Source organism: Falco punctatus, assembly GCF_963210335.1.
Source record: "Falco punctatus genome assembly, chromosome: 2".
Lineage (NCBI taxonomy): Eukaryota > Metazoa > Chordata > Aves > Falconiformes > Falconidae > Falco > Falco punctatus.
The window spans coordinates 117,376,334-117,396,108 of NC_137581.1; the positions used below are offsets into that span (position 1 = coordinate 117,376,334).

General features: G+C 37.4%; 1 protein-coding gene across 1 annotated transcript in view; it reads right to left on the reverse strand.

Annotated features, from left to right (window-relative positions):
- ZNF654 (zinc finger protein 654) overlaps positions 1-19,775 on the reverse strand; it is a 36,571-nt gene that overhangs the window by 11,193 nt on the left and 5,603 nt on the right. Inside the window, exons 2-6 of the mRNA XM_080377026.1 lie at positions 13,638-13,783; positions 9,146-9,227; positions 7,052-7,187; positions 2,796-2,998; positions 1,891-2,030 (exon numbers count right to left, since the gene is read on the reverse strand). Coding sequence (XP_080233152.1) covers positions 1,891-2,030; positions 2,796-2,998; positions 7,052-7,187; positions 9,146-9,227; positions 13,638-13,783 — 707 coding nt within the window. The remainder of the gene's footprint in view (positions 1-1,890; positions 2,031-2,795; positions 2,999-7,051; positions 7,188-9,145; positions 9,228-13,637; positions 13,784-19,775) is intronic.

Sequence of the window (19,775 nt, forward strand, 5' to 3'; positions counted from 1 at the left end):
TGCTAGGTCCCTGCTAGATCTGCAAGGTCCTCAATTCCAAACCAGGCAAGATGATTTATACTGTGCTGAAAAAATAAATCTTCTCTAGGGAAAAATACATGTCTTGGATTAATTTAACCTGGCTCCTACTTCAGAAATTTGAATTACAGTATAGTCATGCCTTCACAAGATTTGTTCCAGTTTATATTATCTATTAAGCGTTATGCAGAATTTTCTTGTTGGGTACACAATTGTTAAGGCTCAGCATCTGTAAAGAATGAAACAGCTGTTGTAGTAGCTGCACAGGCATAACTGCTCTGAACGGTTTCAAAGATCCTCAAATTCTACATTTTGAACATAGGATTAAGATACTAAGAGATGCCAAAACTGTTTCCTTGCTGAACAGGTATCAGACAGTACTTTAGCACGTTCTGGAATTTCATTTTTGATATTCACTTTGCCAGAACATAAGGACAGACATCTTGTTTTGAACAGCAATTTTAAAAACGGATGATGCAAAACCTAATTATCAGCTGGGTAAGAACAAAGTTAACATGTTACTACAGCGGAAGATATAAAAAGTAGGTTTAATTCCAGTATTTAAAATGCATTTCTTAGAAGACTAGATTCCCGAAACACAAAGCACTAACTGTGTCACTAAGATGTGTAGGCTACATCTGCAAATTTCTTACTTGCTAGGAAGTCGGGAGATGCAGCACTGGGGCAGAAATCAGCAAAGTCTGACTCCATGCCGAAGTTGATGCCTGGCCTCACACAACTATGTACCTTTTCGGTTAACTGCTTCATCTCTCCTATGGGGACAGTCACATTCACCTTTTTCTGGACAGACTGAATGAAAAATGCCACTAGGTATTGCCAACACATTGCATTCTAAATGTCTCTCATAATCATAATACCAAAGGTTTTGATTCAAAGCAACCAATTACTCATCCAATAGTTAAGGAAAAAATTATTAACAAACCAAACGTTATCACTCTGACCTTCATTACTTCCTCAAGAAAAAAACCAGAAAGGCATTGGGAGACATCACTTTTCAGTTCCCTGAAATCCGGGAACATAGAAATCCTATAATAGGTTCTAAACTCCATGTTAGTTAGTTACACAAAATAATCATTTTATCTCTACTGATTGAAAGAATAAAAATCCTCGCTGACTCAATCTTTTTGCTTCTACTACATAATCAAACAAATAAATCAAGCATACTTTATCAAGAAACACAGATGTTACTTAGGTACAGAAATTATACAGAAAGGCTAAACAGAAGGATCACCTTTCTTAGCCATCTTTCAGCTCTCAGAATGATGAAAGTTTTTTTAACAACACTTTAGAAAATGCTTCTTAGCAATAAAAACTATCAAGATGATTTAGCCTGTATGGCAATATTCTTACTTAAATGTTTTCTAGAGGACCACCATTTATATTTTGGCTCCGCTGATGAAGTAAAAGCTTCCATAACAGCACATTTTCAGAACCACATATTCTCTTTCTAGATACACTGGTGACACACTACAGTTTGGTTACTGTAAGGACTTATCTGAATAGCAGGACAGCAAAATATCTGCCAGAGCCTACAGACCGCATATTGTTACACATTGCTAATAACAAATGCCATATTTCTACATTATTTACAGCCTCAAACATGTAAAGGCTCTCCCTTCTGTTACTCTCAAACAGTTGAGTGTTATGTAGTATGTAGGCTACCGCTCTACATGATTGTGTGTAAAAAGGCAAACAGGCATAACAGATGTACTAGGAATGTTTAAAAATCACATCAGAATGTTTTTATTTGGTATTTTAAACTTGAGCTACATCTCAAACTTAGCTGAGTTTCATTTTGGCAATAAGCATTTATTATCTGCTAAGCTGCTTCACCAGAAATAAAGTATTTACCATATACAATACATGTCCCCATTTTGAAGCTGTGGGACTAGGAACGATTCACACAGCTGTAAGGCTAAGGTAGTCTTCCCTTCTTTTTCAGTGTTGCAGATGATCTCAATTCCACTCTTGCAATCAGTCCTCAACAAGTGCTATACAATTAAAATAAAATCAATTTAGATAAATTTGCTAACATGAAATAAAAACCTATCAGACCTTGTATATTAAAGAAGCTATCGAAAACCTCCAGAATCGCTATTAACATCGGATTTCTTTGGAACAGCTTTTGTGTAGGCGTGTAAACTGAGATTTTTGGAGATATTTAGAGCTCTTTCATATTTCTTAAGAGTAATGACAGAGTATTGTCTGAGAAATTAAAAGATTACACAAAAGCACTTTTTTGCATGATGGCAGCTTGTTGTAAAACAAGGTTAAGAAAAGCAGTTACCTAGTAAGTGCTATCAGTGGAAAAGTAGGGCCACATTCAGCTACTGTGTTATTTTACATACCGGGGCATCATTAAAAAAAAAGACTTCACGGCTTACAAAACTATATAATGTACATAACAAGGGACCGACATCAATTAGGCTCAAATGCTTTTTCTAAATTAATAGTCAATAATAATATAGTCAATACATGGAAGTTACAAAATATTAATTACTCAACTTATTTAGGGAATGTATCTACAAGTAAACTTGACCAAAAAATTGCATTTAGGTCAAGCAGATTTGTAGGCACTTAACATTTAACTTTCAAGAGCTTAAGCCAGCACTAAGTTAAGCAACACCGGTGTAGCTGCCTGATTTTATGACATTTTGTTCTACAAAAACAGAGTTCCATATGTTCCTCTTGACAACTTGTATACAGTAAGTATAATGCACCACTTCATTAAGAAAATGTATACTGACAAACAATACCTCCTGGAATAGCTGATCTTCTAATGGTGACATATAAAGACAGGTGAAAAGAGCTTGATGGAAATACAGATCTTTACTGATATCTGGATGATTTATGCAAGATTTGATAAGAGCCATTGCCTCAGGGATGCGTTCACAGGCAATAAGGTATCTGGCACGTAGTTCAAAGAACAGTGGATTTTCAGAGCTTAAATATTTGTTAACTGTACAGAAAAGAAAGATTTAAAGGCAATTAGAATATGAAGTCCAAACAACAAATATTTAAATGTAATGTTGTTTTTAATAGTGCAATGTCAACAAATAATATATAAAAAAAGGCTCTGCTAAAGAAGCTATCAAATGTTAAATTAAATACCATCAAGAATCTGTCTTTCTGCTTGGGAACAGAAATTGTTATTTCTCTTACACCAGTAATCTACTTCAGTATTTTGTTTCTAACAGATGAACACAAGATGCTGCAAAGGGTTAATATAACATACACTATATAGAAGCAGACACAAACATTTTTAAGACAGAAAATTCCCTCAGCACTGGAAACTGGGTGATTGTCAGAAGTATAAGATTGACATCACTTCCAATGCTAAAATTATAAATATTTAAACAACTCAGGATACTCATTACCCATTAAAATGGAGAAGCTTGGAATGGTGAAAAAGTTATCTGCAATTCACATGCTGTTGCTTTAAGTAGTTTTCAACACCTTGACTTTGCCTGGAGAAGTGGAAAATACACTTTTTCTTCCTCTAAAAGTGTTACTGGGCACAATTCTAACATCTAAATCCCTGAATACCTTTGAATTCTAGCCCGACATTTCTGGAAATCTGTTTTTCAGATCTAAAAGTTAATCTTAAAGCTAACATTTGAATGAAATAATTACTTAACATTTGAGTATTTTGACTATCTCAGTTGAAACTAGGAAATTACAAAATACATAGAAGACAACTTTAGATTTCCATTATAAAAGTTCATATACATTCTAGTATCTCTTATGGCTAAAACTTAAAATATCACTCCAGGCTACAAAATATAATAACTCTGCTTTTTTTGAAAACTGTTTGCACCTTGTCAAGTAAATGCACGCCCCAGGCTGTTAAGAGCATGGTAACATTTATGTCAAGTACTGGACAATATGGCCTGACCTTCCTCTTATACTCTCAACAGCTACCTTAAGAGAAACAGTTAAGATCCCACAATTTCTAGTGCATACCCTGTAGTACTGTAGAGTGTTTCATATTTAAAAAAAAAAAATGTAAAAAAAAGATATTCTCAATTTAAAGACAATGAAGGCTGTAAGTGAGCATAGGAAGTTTATACCTTAGAAGGAACCTGCATTAAGAATGTTACAAGCAACTTAAAAGTGACATCTAACAAGGTTAAAAAAAAAAAATAGAAGTGGTTACTGGAAACCACAATCTGAACAGCCATGAGAATTTTTTTTCCCAAAAAATAAAAAAGATTACTTGTATAATAACCTTTCAGTTAAACCTTTCTTTTAAAAAAAAAAAAACAAAAAAAAAAGCAATGCTTTGTTTGAAACACACTCTTTATGCTCAAGAACAGGATTTCTCCAGCACCTTTATTTTTTGGCAAGCTAATGGTATTACATGCTAATGAACACTTAAGGAATAATATTCAAGGTGATGCAAGGTTTTAGATAAGATTTGTTAACAGATTTACCATAAGGTCCACCATACAGAGAAAATCTCATTCCCCCTAACCGTTAGCACTTCAAAGTACAAAAGCAGAGAAGTTGGCTTAAAGAAAAGCCAGTGTCTAACAGCGGCCATTAACTGCAAGAAAAAGTGATTGTACAGAAAAAAAATCCTTAAAGCCAAGTAAGGGCCTCTCCTTTTTTCAATTAGCATACTTCAGACAACAAGCCCCATCATCGGTTTCACATGCAAACATTACCCAACAGATGACTAAATATTCACATGGACAAATCAGGCCAGAAATGCTGCACATCTAACAACTGGCTGTAGTATCCTTTTCCCTCAAACGAGGGAACACAGCAGTCCACAATCCAGGTTGTTAGATCATTCCCACTTTCTACCTGCGTGTGGAACTCTTAGGTCAGAATGCCACTCTGCTCCATAAATGAGAATCCCACCTCTGACAGCACAGTCTCCCAGGGATGGGGATCTCCTACGCCCTCCAATATGTTTTTAAACAGACTGTAAGTTCCAGTTACACCACTGGCAGGACTGTGCTCCCTCCCTGTAGTGGAATGCCCTCTACCCAAGGCAGCATTTATAGCTCTTCTAACCCCTCAAGACAACTGCTAAGTATAGTAACGTTTAGCCAAGTCATAATACATTAAAAACAGCTTGGGGAAAACATCTATTCTTGTCCAGGCAACATGTGTGGGGCTTTGCTTTACAGCAATAGATGCCAAACATCAGCTTAGAAACTAATTAACTGCTTACATCTGAGTGTACCTCTGCCTACAATATCCTCTTCTAGATGTTCACAGCTGGCTGCCTTATTCTCCCTAATCTATTTCAAGTTTATTGCTCCCGTTTCAAACATGCTATTTTTCTTTACAGCCAAAGACCACCTCCCTGTCTAGCCATCTCAAAATAGAATGCAACACCTCAGAGTACACTACCTTTCAAGCAAGGACAGACACAGAGAGGTTTGTCTTGGCCTAAGCTTCTCCGTGTAATTAACGAATCCAAGACAGGATTATGTAGTTCACACAGCACATATTTATCAAACTGACTTTCGCAAGTAATGGTCGGTGATTCAGCAGTAATAGGCAGTTTTCCTCATTTAAAATAGTGATCCCCGAGGGAACTATATGGCCAAGTTTCAAAACGTACACCAAATACTGCTAGCCTATAAAGCAGCACAGGAAGTTTGTTTCATGTTAAGACTTCAGAAGAGTCAGAATTTAGAGGAAGTGAGACAAGAAAGAGCTTCCAAAAGATAATATATAAAATAAAATGTTTGTCATCACAGATGAGATATGCCAAGGGGTTGTGCGGGGATATCAGAAGATAAAAGGATGAAAGATACCTCAGCAGAGGGCAAGGAGATGTGGCCTGCAACAACAGGAAACAGAAGCATCATCTAGTGACAACAGGCAATCTCTTTCCTACTCCGCCAGGTTAGTACCAAGTAAAAATCCTCAAACCATTACCTAACATAGAGGCTTCATGATGATCAAAGGGAATTACTAAAGCAAAGGACTAAACTATTCTTTTCTGGAGAGATGGAGATTGAGACCTGACTTCAAATCTTAACCACCAAGACTTTTAGAGTTCTTCATGCATTGCAGAAAAAAACAAGGATAATCTCCATTTTCATTTTTCTTTTTCTGTTTGACTAGAAGTTTATCAGAAATAATAAAAATCATGGGTAAACCATGTTGCTCAAGTAATTGCTTCACAAGAGACAAAACCCAACAAAGACTACCCACTTAATCCCGTTAATTTGCTATCAGAATACTTTCTCTAGTTAAGGAGGCAGCTCACTGAGCTGTTTGGACTTTATAGTCCTCTTCCTCTACAGAATGAGCATCTCGTCATAAAGACAGTAATGAATTTGAACCATGCATTATGCCACAGTCTGGAGAAGAACTAGTATTTTCTACCACTATCAAATAGAAACAGCTTTTAAGAGGTCCTCTGTGAACACTGCTAGCAAATATGTTGCTTAAGATGTAGTAGAAGACTTAACTCTAGATTGGCAATATTTCTCCTTATGGACTTTCATTAACATTCTAGTAATTTGTTTCCACATGCTGTATCTTTCTCCTGCTCCCAACTCTAGGAATTACCTAAACAGAAAGCAGCTATCAGGTGTAGTCACAGGCACCATTCTAAACAGAACCAAGAAAAGCCACAAGCTCAAGTATTTACAATTTAAAAGAAAATGAGTCAGAGTACCATGAGACAGATACATCAGGTCCTCCCCTGATCGTATTATTTCAGTTGTCTAACTGAAGTAGTCAAGTCACTCTCCATGCTTTTTCAAGGACTGAACGCCTAGTTTTGGTCAATTCCTTTTACAAGTGACTTGCTCAGTAGCCTCCTCAATCTGATCTCTGCACTATAAAAGTAGACTTATATTACCAGCAAAAAGGTGTAGTTTTCTTTCAAATAAAAAAAAAAAAAAGGAACCAGTACATTTCACTACAGAAAAATAGTTAAATTGTGTGCAATGCCAGCTGACAACACTTGACCCTCATATCAAAAAAGCATTAAAAACATTTTTCAGTACACTAAAAAAAATAACGTGGTAAATATAAGTACCTAATTCCTGTGACACAGGTTTTGCTTTAAGAATTGCTTGTAATACTGGATCCTCCCATGGTCCACCATCTCGGATGATTCGAGTCACTAGTTCCAGGTTCAAATTCCTGTATCTATTTAGAAGATTCTGACATTCCTACACATAAAAAGAAAAACAATTAGGAAGAAGAAAACAATGTTGTCTAAAAATAAAGTTGGGCCACCTGAAAGATATGAACCAAGAAAACCCATGCACATTTAAGTACCACCTCAGACAACAATTCAAGCTACAGTCTTCTATTGCCCAGGCCTACACAGAGCCCTAAAGCAACACCTAATATTCTCTAAAAACAGTAATACAGAACTGTGGAAGCCAGGATGCTCACGTCTTCCAAAGGCATGCAGCAAGAGCCTGTCATTTGCATAACGATGCAAAACCATCTTTCCTTAAATTATAGATACTACTGGGGATACGCTTTGGGAGAAATCTTCGCCTTGCACCAGTCTGCACAGATTTAGACATGTTGATGCTGGATTTCAGTGATGGTGTCTGAATTCCATAAGGGAAAAGCTGAATTAAGCCATGTGAGTCACCAGTCCTCAAGCAACCATTTTTCTCCGAATCTCTACATAAATTACACTTGTTCAAAATAATCTGGAATGCTTTAGCCACCCATAACTTTCACATATGCCAAGCTCACCCCTGCCCCATGCCTTGTTGTTTCCTGGTAACAGTGTAGACGTTAATGTTAATCAACAGTAGAATTTTAATCACGAGGAAAAGGTATCTAATTTTGAAATTAAAAAAATGCAGCTGAAGAATGGTCTATGCATATACAATTAACTTCTTAACATACGCTTTTTTGCTCTAAGTTCTTTTAGGTTCAATTTTTTTCTTTTATATTCAGATGAGTATGTTTGATGGTAAAGAATGGTTAAGTAACTGAAAGAATGGTTTTCGCTACCAGTTTGATTACACAGCTGATTCAGAAATCCATCCAGAAAACTGGGTAAAGATATATTTTAACATATTCATTGTTTAAAAGTCAAAGCGATTGAGAGCTGCAATACAAAATCACACTTTTTCCTACAGTCTGTATTGTTCAGAGTGTTTTTGAAAAACACTTACTGTAGGACTGCCAAAATGTTCAAAGACTCTTATGCAAGAGACCCTACCCATTCCTGAGGCTGCTAAGCCACTCCTTGACCCCATTCTTCTACCAATTCTAATCAAGCACCTAATGGCTGCTGGTTTCATAATTAAGGTAAGCAGTGTTGACATTTAATTTGTAGCAGCAGTAACAGATGGGTATCAACATAAAAATGGCAAAGGGATTGCTATTTCTCAAACTGCAGTTCCATGATCAATATTAACAGAAGAAACAACTCTGGTTTTCATCCTTTCTTTCCCTGTAACAGCTTCCTCTTATGGTGGCACAAGCGTTTGTGTTCCCATGCAGTGAACGCCAAGTTTCAATCTCAGTTCAGGGGAAAAAAAGCCACACAAAAAACAAACCACCAAAATAAACCAAAAAAACTTATCAGGCAAAAAAAGGCAAGTTTTTAAATCCAGCATCATTTATCTTATACAGCTGTATATAGCCATACAAATTGTCTTGCCAAGAGTATGAGTTTTAAACAATGCAGGTTTATGCTGATGTGAGGAGCTCACTGAGATAGAGCTTAAATTTTACATTTACTGTTTAACTTCGCAGAGGGAAACTTGAGGTTTCTTGTCACGAACGGCTACACAACACTGGATGACATTAAGCTCTAAGTAGATACAAACAAGCAGAGCTTCCCTCTTCTATATGGGAAATGCACAAACCAAGTCTTTAACAAGACTGGTATTACAAACAAAGGGAAGTTCAGTTTACTTAGTAAAAGTAGATTCAAATAGCAATAGTGATGATAAATCTAAGAATGGATGGCTTCCCCTTCAAATATCCTCCCCCACCACCTTTTTTTGGGGGTGGAGGAGGGTATAAATGTAAGTAAAGCAGTTAACTTCTTCCACTATAATGGCATGTTTTCCCCAGGCTACACATCCACAAAAACTGTCATTACATATACTAAAAAATATATTAAAGTTTATATGAAAGCAGGCAACACTACCTGGATTGAACCTAAAATATCTTTCAAAGGATCTTCATAGAACTCATCCTTTCCAAAGAACAGCAGCAATTCAAAAAAACTCCTAAAAAACAGAAGTAGTGACAAGTCAAACTAAAAATGTTCATTCAAAAAATGAAACTACCGTAAGTCTATTAGTTTTCACAGTGCTAAAACCAAAATTAGGACTTTCCTAAGTTCTAGACCCATGCCAATCACTCTAAAAAGTTTGGTTAACATCCATGCTATCTAAATGCACCTCTATTACAAAAATTTTGTTAGTCTGGTATTTTGTGCTGGATTTTGGCAGTTAGATTTCCCCGCGCATCACACAGACACACATCATGCTTCTTTCATCTGGCATCAAGTTGCAAACACAAATACAGCCAACAAGACCAAATCAGCAATAAAACAGTTGATACTTAAGCACAATTTCAAATCCCTTCTGCTGTACCTTCTTCATAAGTTTGGGACATTCAGACTCACAGTACCTGCCTGATCATCTCCCTCAAGATTTCTTATATCCTCCATAGTGCTGTTCCACATTCACAACTACAAAGTGAACCTTCCTCAAAAGCCAAAGCATTTGTCAGATATGCAGCAATTTTGAGGAAGAAAGAGGACAACTGTAAAATTACTATGGTATGCACAGTGTTACATTCAAGGAATAGTAACTTCACATGAATGCAGATTCCCAAAGATTAATATTTTTATGTATAAGCATTTTCTACTAATACATTTTATTCCATTTCTGCCTGTTTTGCTGTAACGCCCACTTAAGTCCCTCTACAAAGATGCAGGTTTAAAGGTGTTATTAATTTCGTATTTCCAAATAGAAGCCTTCTGCTGTTAATACTTTAAAAAAAAGCTTTTGAAGATTATTTTCAAAGGGAGAGCTTCTGCACAAATACACAAACGGCACTACATCCACCTTCTGTGTGACATGCAAAAAAACTGATAAAATTTCAATTTCATCACCACCAAGTTTTTAAGCAAATCAGATCTATACGCAGCAACACAAATTCACAAGTGTTACCTCAAAAAAGGTGGCAGATAAGGGAGAAGGCAGGACTGATCCTTTCAGCAATCTAGATTCAAACTGACCTGTGGCCTCCGTGTTTTCCATCCTCTTAAAATACTTGTCCAGCATTTTATTTATTTTTAATAAAGTGACTGAGACAAACAATCATGGTAGCAGAATCAGAAAGGATGGGTCTATTTAAGGCTTCATTGACGGAAGCATACTTCCAGATAATACTTGTCATTCAGGCAATTTAATCAAAAAACTACATAGTTGGATCCCATGGATTTGCAAACAGATCCAGTGCATCTGCTATTGCTCTGCCTTAAGATTCAGAAAAATTTAATTTCTTTTTTGAAAAGGTAACCGCCAAGTACTGCACTAACATAACCTGCAACTGCTGGTTAAGTAAGTGGTAAACAGCAGGCAATAACTGAGCAGCTCTCAGAGGGAAAGACAGTACTAAAGAAAAACTCTATCTAGGGCATTTTAGAAGCAGGACTGAACAGCAAAGGCTTTGGTCTCGTAACAGAAGAAAAGAGAATTAATTTTCTTTAACATTATTCCAGACATTTTTTTCCCAATGAACAGGGAGAATAAGGTGGCAAAGAGAGAGAAGGCAGAAGATGACCCCTGAAAGAGGTTCCGGCACCCTTCCAACCTACAGGATTTTAAATCAAGATCTCACTAATGGCAATTTCTTTCCTGACTATACCACTTAGTCTTTATTGTGACTGTTCTTAAAAAAAAAAAAAACAAACCACAAAGATTTTCATGAACAGATGAACAAGGAACTCTTTTGCAGAACAATTACATTTACTGCAGTTATTCCCAAATTTAAAGTCAAACTTCAATATATTTGAAGCTAATGCCTGAAGTATTCCTACAAAATGTTTCATTTTTAATAAAGCTGATTCAAAAGAAGTTAAAAGAGCAGACTTAAGGTAATTTTTCCTCTCAACATTTTCAGAAATACTGTGCATTAAAAGATCTTAATATTCACACAAACAAAATGAAGTTATGTATGGGAATAATGCAAAAGTATCATAAAATTATGTTGTCCTTAGATTATGCTGCAGTAGTTTTTTTCCCCAGCCAGTGACAAGCTATGCCAAAGAGACCCAGAAAATTTAAGATACACAATCATTATGTTCAATGACAGAATTTTTCTCCAGATTAGGTCCTTCAATCTCAACTCAGATATGGAATGAAAAAATAACTAGTACCCAAATAAGCACTTTGTTCTGAAAACCATTATCTCATTTCATGTTGGTGCAACAAAATTTTGCAGCATACTTGACTCTCGGGAAAGGTCAGACATGAGTCATGTCGTGATCTAGAAAGCAGCCAAACCGGAACTTAAATAAGACAAAAATAGTTATAAAAATGGATGCATGCATCATTTGCTATTTGTTTTGACTGATTTTAAGAGAATAGGATCTTGAAAAAAAATAAATCTGGAAAGTAATTGTGAACCAGTGTAAACTACAGTTTTCTTCCCTATCAATGCACCTGCTCCACACTCTTATCAGACTAATAAAGGAAGCTATCCAAATATTTCTATTTCCTCATCACTGGTCTCCATTCAGTTAAATTCCAGCTTGGCCCAGTTACCTTAAAAGAGCATTGCAATTTGTTTATAATAACGGTGCTTCCAAATTTATCACATCACTACCTTGATATTACTGGCATCAGAAGATTGCCTAAGAACACCAGAATGCTGGCACGATTATTAACCCCCCCGATATTAAAGGCAATACAGATGCTGCTTCATTTGTGCTGAACAGCACAGCCGGTAGTTTATTGTCCGGTTACCAAGGAAATCTCACTCAAGTATGACAATACAGGCAGATTTTTGCTCTCCAAGAACTAGTATGTACACTGAATTTTCAAAAGAGATTCGAGCAATGTTTCCCAGGTAACTGCAACTACAAAGCCCCAGGCCCCCTTTATGGTATCACATGCAAAATTATGCCAGTTGAGCAGAGTCAGAAGAAAAAAGTAAGCTGGCATTCTAGAATGGAAGAAGCAAGTAAATCCAGCTCCAAACCCCAAGACAGACAAGGGTGACAGGAAACCAGTGACCAATTCACTTCTAGACTATCAGGAAGTAACTATGCTACAAACAACAAACGTGAATTTCTACCTTTATTGCACCCAAGCTTTGATATTTAAAAGTATATAAAAATGTGGTTTGAAGTTTATGAGTTGGGTCACCATGTCTTGATGCAACTGCTAGTCATTCTCCAATACATGAGCATTACAGTTTTAAAAACTGTGTTCTAGTGAGTCTGTAGAGAGTCCCATGTCTCAAACATGTTTCAAACACACACACAGAGTTACATCTCTTTGGTGAAATCTCACCAACACTTCAAGATAGCATACACTCTGCAAGTGTACAGAATAAGGCCTTGCCCCCTATGTAATTAGGACTAATAGCTCAAGAACAGCTGAAAGGATAAGCAACCCAACCCTCCTGACCAAGTCAACTGAAAGAGGAAGACCAGGACAGCATTCACTGCTGATGACTAGATGGGGCAGAAGCGAGACGTTTCCACACAAAATTCTGGACTGAGATCCTGAGCTGTATCGGAAAGCACCACACAACAAGAAAGCAGTTTAAACAGCTGGACAAGTAAATCCAACTTACTCAAACCAAACCCTCAATAAAGCTAGATTTTAAGGGTTTTGTCCCCACCTACTGAGAGAAGATAAGGTACACTGCATCTCTGTTAATATATCTAATTCACCGAAAAGATTATTTTTCTTTTGCTTCCATTCGACATCGAGGTTTTGAAGTATGAAAAGTAGGTTTTTAGAACGAGAAAAAAAAATAGGACTTTTACATACTGATCATTACCCTGACACTTTCAGCCTTCACATGGGAAAACGACCAATGCATCAAGAAAATTGGTATTATAGCGAGATTTATGACCCAACATTCTGCAGTTCTTTAAGTTGAATATGACGTTTGGTCGGTTAACTGTGTAACAGGTCATTCCCACAAGCATTTTGATGACTCAAACATAAAAAGCCATTTTAAACCAGACTTATTTCTTAAACACTAGAAGAAATTTATCTTAATACTTAGCATATTACATCACCAGCAATAGAACAGTAAAACCTTTAGACAAGTTATTTACAATTATGTGCTGTCAAAGGTTGGTCTTCGAATGCTCTACAGTAAGATTTTCCAAGAAGTCTGTATAGTGATCACTTATTTCTTTAGATTATTAATTCTGCCAGAAAACCTGTATGACAACACTGTAATACCCAACTCGAATATTTAACAAGGACATAAAAAGAGTAAACTACATTCTAGGGTTTGTATCCTCAGTCAGCGATTCTTGGTTCCGCATATCTACATCACCTGATAAAACCACTCTTAAAAACTCTGAGAATCTCTGAGACCCTATCACCATTATAAAAGCGACACGGTCTATCTCATAATAAAAAAAATTAAGATGTACTTACAAAGCTAGGCTACTCAAAACGTATTGTACGTGCTCACATTCAGCTGGGAATGATACACAGGCAGACGTGAAACAACAGAGTGCTGTCTGAAGCACCTGAAGCTGAGGCAAAGGAACCTGCCATCTTCCAGCATAGTCTTCAACAACCTAATGACAAAAACATTGAAATATATATTACAACAGAAAACATTCTCTTTAGTCAGAAATAATAAGTAGTTAATACTGTACCTGCCTTATCTCCCCTCCTTCTCCCTCAGAAGTAGGGTTTGTAACCAAAAAAACCTGACCAGTTTGCATTATCAAACTGAAAAAATAAACAGAAGCTTTATGACCTGCATTATAAAAGATATACCACAAAGGACCTTCAACTCTTCTTTTCAGAGGGTAAGGCAGGAAATACTTTTTTTTCTTACATAGTTTCACATTAGATACTACACACTGCACTTAAACACAAGTTTTTAATTTTGCAGAAGGACACAAATTATAGAGTCTACAACAATATCCAGACTTTACATCCTAAAACTTTCAAAGAGGGGAATGACCAGCCTGCATTCTTCTAGCCTTTATGTCAGCAGAGAAAGGCACAAACATACCAGTCACCCTTTCTTACCTGATCAAACAAGTAAATTCGGCCCTTTTTATCCATTATGATGGAACTAAGGCAATTATGCCCTGATCTACAGTTATGGGACTGCATCTCTATATATGGAGAAACACGAAGGTGAAAAATAAGTTTTAATGGAGAAAAATCCTTGCCTAGTCATCTAGTCAAATCTTGTTTGTATTAAAAAATGGAAATTTCTGGCACTGCCTATGACCACATTGGGAGGCTCATAAGCCAGCATCATCTGATATTTCTACACAGGTCTCCTTAGACTGAAGTCCTCGGAAGGGCCCAGTGTGTTTGGAGCACTCCACGAATAAAACATGGAGCACTGAGTTCAGCACGCAGCACAGCCATAAAACAGATGTTTGTAAAGGCACCCACCAATTCTGACAGACTAGCTACGCCGCAGTCCCCCAGCAAGCAAAAGGCCAAGGGCTTTGGGTCATCTCCTCCTTTAATCAACAGCTAAGATGTGACTCATGCAGTACTCCAAGCAGAGACTGAAAACTGTATTTTTTCCTTGCTCTGGCACATAGCTTATCTCATTGTGTCCCCTTTACTCACCTACTCTTGCCTTATTTTCTTCATCATAATGGCACAGCTTCAATATAAGCAGAAGAGTGGACCAGTTACACTTCAGGGCCCAGGGCATTCTTCTCCAGCTGAGCAAACCTAACTGAGATCTACATCTGAGAAGGTGAGAAGCACGTGGGGAAACACCATGCCACCAGCCATGTTGTAAAACACTCCACAGCACATGGAAGAAGCAAGTAACTGGCTTCAAGAAAGCTGTGAAGCACCAGTTCTAGTTACACCCGGCCACCTATCTCAAGAGCCAGGCTGGCCCACACAGCACAGACTAAACCAAAAATCAGACATATGTCCTTCCTCAGGATTTCTTTTTAACTCAAAAGTCTGTGAATCCCATTTAGAACTGTCTCACTCCCCGTGAATAAATAAAGGGTTTATAAATCAGCTTAAGTGGCCTACATTTTTAGTTCCCAAGCTGCATGCCTAACTTTGTTTAAGGCTCTGCAACATGAACAGGCCACTGTCCCATTTCTGACATTTTGATTGTAGCTGCTCCAAAGCAAAACAGTTACTGAAAACGGGACCAGTAACTTTCTCCTCACTAACAAGAGCAAAGACTGATTTATATTTTGTAAGTAATTTTGACTGTCCACCAAATTTATTCTAGTAACTCCTGTTTGAAAAATCTGTTAGCTTAACACAGCAAGTATCTAGGTCAACTGGAAGAAAATTAGCAGACTTGTAGGTAAAATACTCTTCCTCCTAAAAGGAAGAATAAACACTTTATAAAATAGTACTGCCACACACATCTATTGCAAGTTCTCCGAAATACAAGGTCCCTTGTATAGGAAAACACAAAAGCCTTATCAGAACCAAAGTAGACAGAGAGAACAAACGTCCTTAAGTGCTTTTAGCCTCCAAATGATCAAACAAAGGTAGAAATAAAATATCAGTTCCCACCACGGTGTTTCACGACACTTTGACCTGAAAGGCACAACGCAGATACGTTCATAAACTATTTCAAGCAACGAGACAACATATTGTGATGATACTGGTGGGGTTTTTTTTGCTAGCGTAAAGTGTTAATTGCAAAGAGCTTGTGACGGTGCACAACGAAATTCAGCAGAGCCAAGTGCAGTGGTACTTGGGGAACAAAACAATCTAAACGTGATATTAACATGATGGCCTTCAAACTGACAATTGCCACACAAGAGAAAGACTGTTATTATGGCAGATGTTTTAATGAAAAATCACCTTAAAGCTCATTTCAATGGCCAAGAAAGCAAATCAAGTATTGGGCGAGTAATAAGACAAAACAAAGCAGAGCATTAACTGCCCAAACACAGAGCACATCCCCACATCTATAAAACTGCATGCCTGGTGTGCTGCCTACAAATTCCTCTCTCAAAAGACAATACAGAAGGCCTGGGGGGGGGGGGGGGGGGGGGGGGGGGGGGAAGCTTTGAAGAAGGGCAAGCAAGGCAAGAAATGCAAAGTAGAGGATACAACCTGAAGCGTCCTAGTTAGTTGCACTGAAAGAAATGACAAGTGCAGGGGGGACACCAAACAGAGTTGGCAAGCAGGATCAAAATAAGTTGTAGGAGGTAGTTCTTCACACAGGGTGCATTTAAGCTGTGGAGCTCCTTACTAAAGGGATGCTCTGGATGCCGAATGGCTACATGAGTTGAAATAGACTGCAGGAGCTGAAAAAGACATCCACCAGAAGTTACTTACTACAGTAAATTAGCTGAACTGAAAACAGTCAGAGGGGAAAGTTACGGTATTTGCTTGTCTCCCTCTTTGGTTAGACATATATGAACTTCTGATAAGATTCTGGACCCAATGTCAGTGTGCCACTTCTGCAAATAGCATTCAAAAGCAACACAACAAGGGCTCATGCTGACATTAATAGGCACTGCAGCCTCTGAAAGGTGCAGTCCTACTGCCCACACTTCACAAAGGCCTATAGAGTCCTACTAGTTACCCTTGGCGCACCTACTGCGCTCATCTGAACCCAAAGAAAGCTAGTTTAGGAACTAACTGGCAGAGAATAGCCTCCTCTCCCCCAAAAAACATCAGTCACTGTCTGCATCAGCTCTTTGAACTGGCCTGCCACAGAAGCACCAGAGATGCACAGAAAGCAAGACCCCACACCAGCCACACTGTCTCAGTTAGGCAGTTGTTTGCAACTCCAACGCATTCACCAAAGATTCACGGCAACCAAACTGTAATGCAACGAGCAAACCTCCCCACCCCAATATGGTCACAAAGAATATGAACAGCATACTTTCCACCCCCCATCCCTCCCCGAGTATGGATACCCGAAACCACACATTCATCAGTCCCAGGGTGAAAGAGGTGGGGGGGGAAACAACCCCAAACCAAAACCCGCTAAAACTGGTCAACCCTCAGCAGATCTGCAACAATTAACAGTAAAAGATGGGGAGCGGGGGAGCACAACTAAGTACAAAATAAATCCCAAACCACACTCCACACACATTTCATATGGGTGAGTGGGGTGGGGTGTGTTGCAGAGTAACATATGTTTGTTTTACAATTCTATGTATATTTCACTTGCTGTTTTTAAGTGATCTCATTGAATAGCTTTTCCTACAATAGAAACTAACACTTTTTGTCCAAAATACTTAATATGCCAGGCTTTGAAACAGGATTGTAAACCAGAACATAGGTAAAGGTTTATACTAAAAAGAATCCCCAAACCAAACAAAAAACCTAAATGCTTCATGTAAACTTAATGTTTATTAGCACATTTTTAACAAACACACACATTTCAATATAATTAAGTCAGCCAAGCAAGAAGCACATAACATTGCACTTGTATTGGACAAGGGACAGGCCACTTTGACAGAAAACCAGAAGGGAGGCGACATTTTTACTTGACTTTCTGCAAAACCTCTTGTCAATAATTCTGTTAGGGTGTAATTTTCATACAAAGACACACCACCCACCATTCCCCCATCTGTCTTTACCTTTTAAATTACTACCATCCATGAAGAAAAAGACTGTGGGGCCTTTTGTCTCCCCTTCCTCATTCAGTGCAGACTGAAATCCACACATATATTTTAAGGGATTAAATAAAAGTATCTAAAGTGATTTGACAATATTCCAAACACTTAAGAAAAACAGCATTGCAAATATGCAGGACACAAACACATGTTTTATGCAGTGCTAGGCCTGAAGTTGCTACAGATTTTCCTGTCCCTCCCCACAACAAAAAAAGAAAGCAAAAAGAAACAAGCCCCACCAATTTAAAAGTTTTGCCACAATTAAGATTTTAAATGAAGTTACTCCCATAACATTTCGTGAGATGTAACAGTAAAGGAAATCACCACACGATTAAAACCACAACCATTCTGTGAGTACTTCTGTTTATAGTTTTCAGAAACAGAAAGCTAGTTTGGCAAGTACAGCAATTGTCACAGAACAGAACGAACCAAAAAGGATTTTAAACGCCAAGCTCAAAAAAAAAAAAAAAAAAAAAAAAAAAAGTCTCCTGAAAATTAGAAACCATAATTAAAAGCAACACCTAACATGGTTGTCTGTTTAGCAGAAGTACCAGAGAGAACTGCTTGGATACCAAAGTTCAGTTCTAGAATCGAACTTGAGTACCACTAATTTTACTGTACTTGGAAACATCAAAGAAATAATCACTCCTTTTTTTATTGTCTTTTTAACCTATTTAGTGAATGATGAGCATTTTCATCTGTTTCCGCATATAAACAAGCTGTGTTCTTTCACAAGAAAGGATTGCATTACCCAAACAGAGAGAAGTCCTACAAAATAACATTAAACTTGTATCTATTAAGTAATGTTTTAAATGTTTTTATATAGTGTAATTAAAAAAAATTTAAAAAGTAAGCAAAGGCTTTACTGCAATTCACATGTGAGTATTACATAAGGAGTAACCAAACATAATCACACTTCTGGCAAAAGAGAAAAACATCACCCAGCAACAGCATGACACATCCTACAAGACAAGTTTCTGCCAAAGCTCTACCCCTTAAAGCTAAAAGCTCCCCCCCCCCCCCCCCCCCCCCCCAACCGCCAAAATCTCATCCATTTCATCAGCCTGCTCCAGGCAGAAATAATATCTAAGCCGAGGTTCCATTACATTTAGCTACCCAGACAGCCAGTTTCCATACATATTTACAGTCTGTCACTTGTACAAAAGTGAAAAGTATATATTAATTCTACAATTCTACAAATTTGGGCTACTTGCAGCACTGTAATGAATGTCCCTGTGTAAGATTTTATGACTGAAAGATATAAAATTACATTGAAAAGCAGTAATATTCCTCCTCATCTTTTGATTAGCGCCTCTCTGTCAACTAATTTAAAGAATTGTTTAAATCATATATGGAAGAGAACTGACAACCTTGTGAATTCACACATTAATACCTATGTCCACAACATCAGAAATATTAGTAAAAAAACTTTAAATGCTTTTCATATAAAAATTACAATTCCTTCCCTCATCTGAACAACTACTACCCAAAAGGACACAACTTTATTTTTGTATTACCTATTGCAATAAGTGTGTTTTCTCTAACTTGAAAAACCCCGTGTAGCAAGGCTATCAAACTTTGCTACAGAAGCATCATTCAACCTGCAACTCCTTTGTACGTTACAATCTTGATGTATTTTTCCAAGCAAAAGGGAAAGCTTATTTTCATAAAAAAAGCCATACTTTGAGACAAGGCATAAAAAAGAAGTAGCAACCCTAAGAAGCTTGAAAGCGTGAAACAGAAAGTTCCAAAATGCATTTGTACATTGTGTAACTTTTATAGTAACGCCTTATTCCCACTTTTTTAAAAGACGGACATAATTTCTCAGGGCAAAGCTAAAGAACAGCAGGCACAAAACCTGAGAAGCTGGTATGAAGAGAGAAACGAGTATGTGAATAAGAAAAGACTTCATAATGTTAATGACAAAACAAGAACACTGAAGACTGTCTCCTTCAAACCACCTATCTGCCGATAA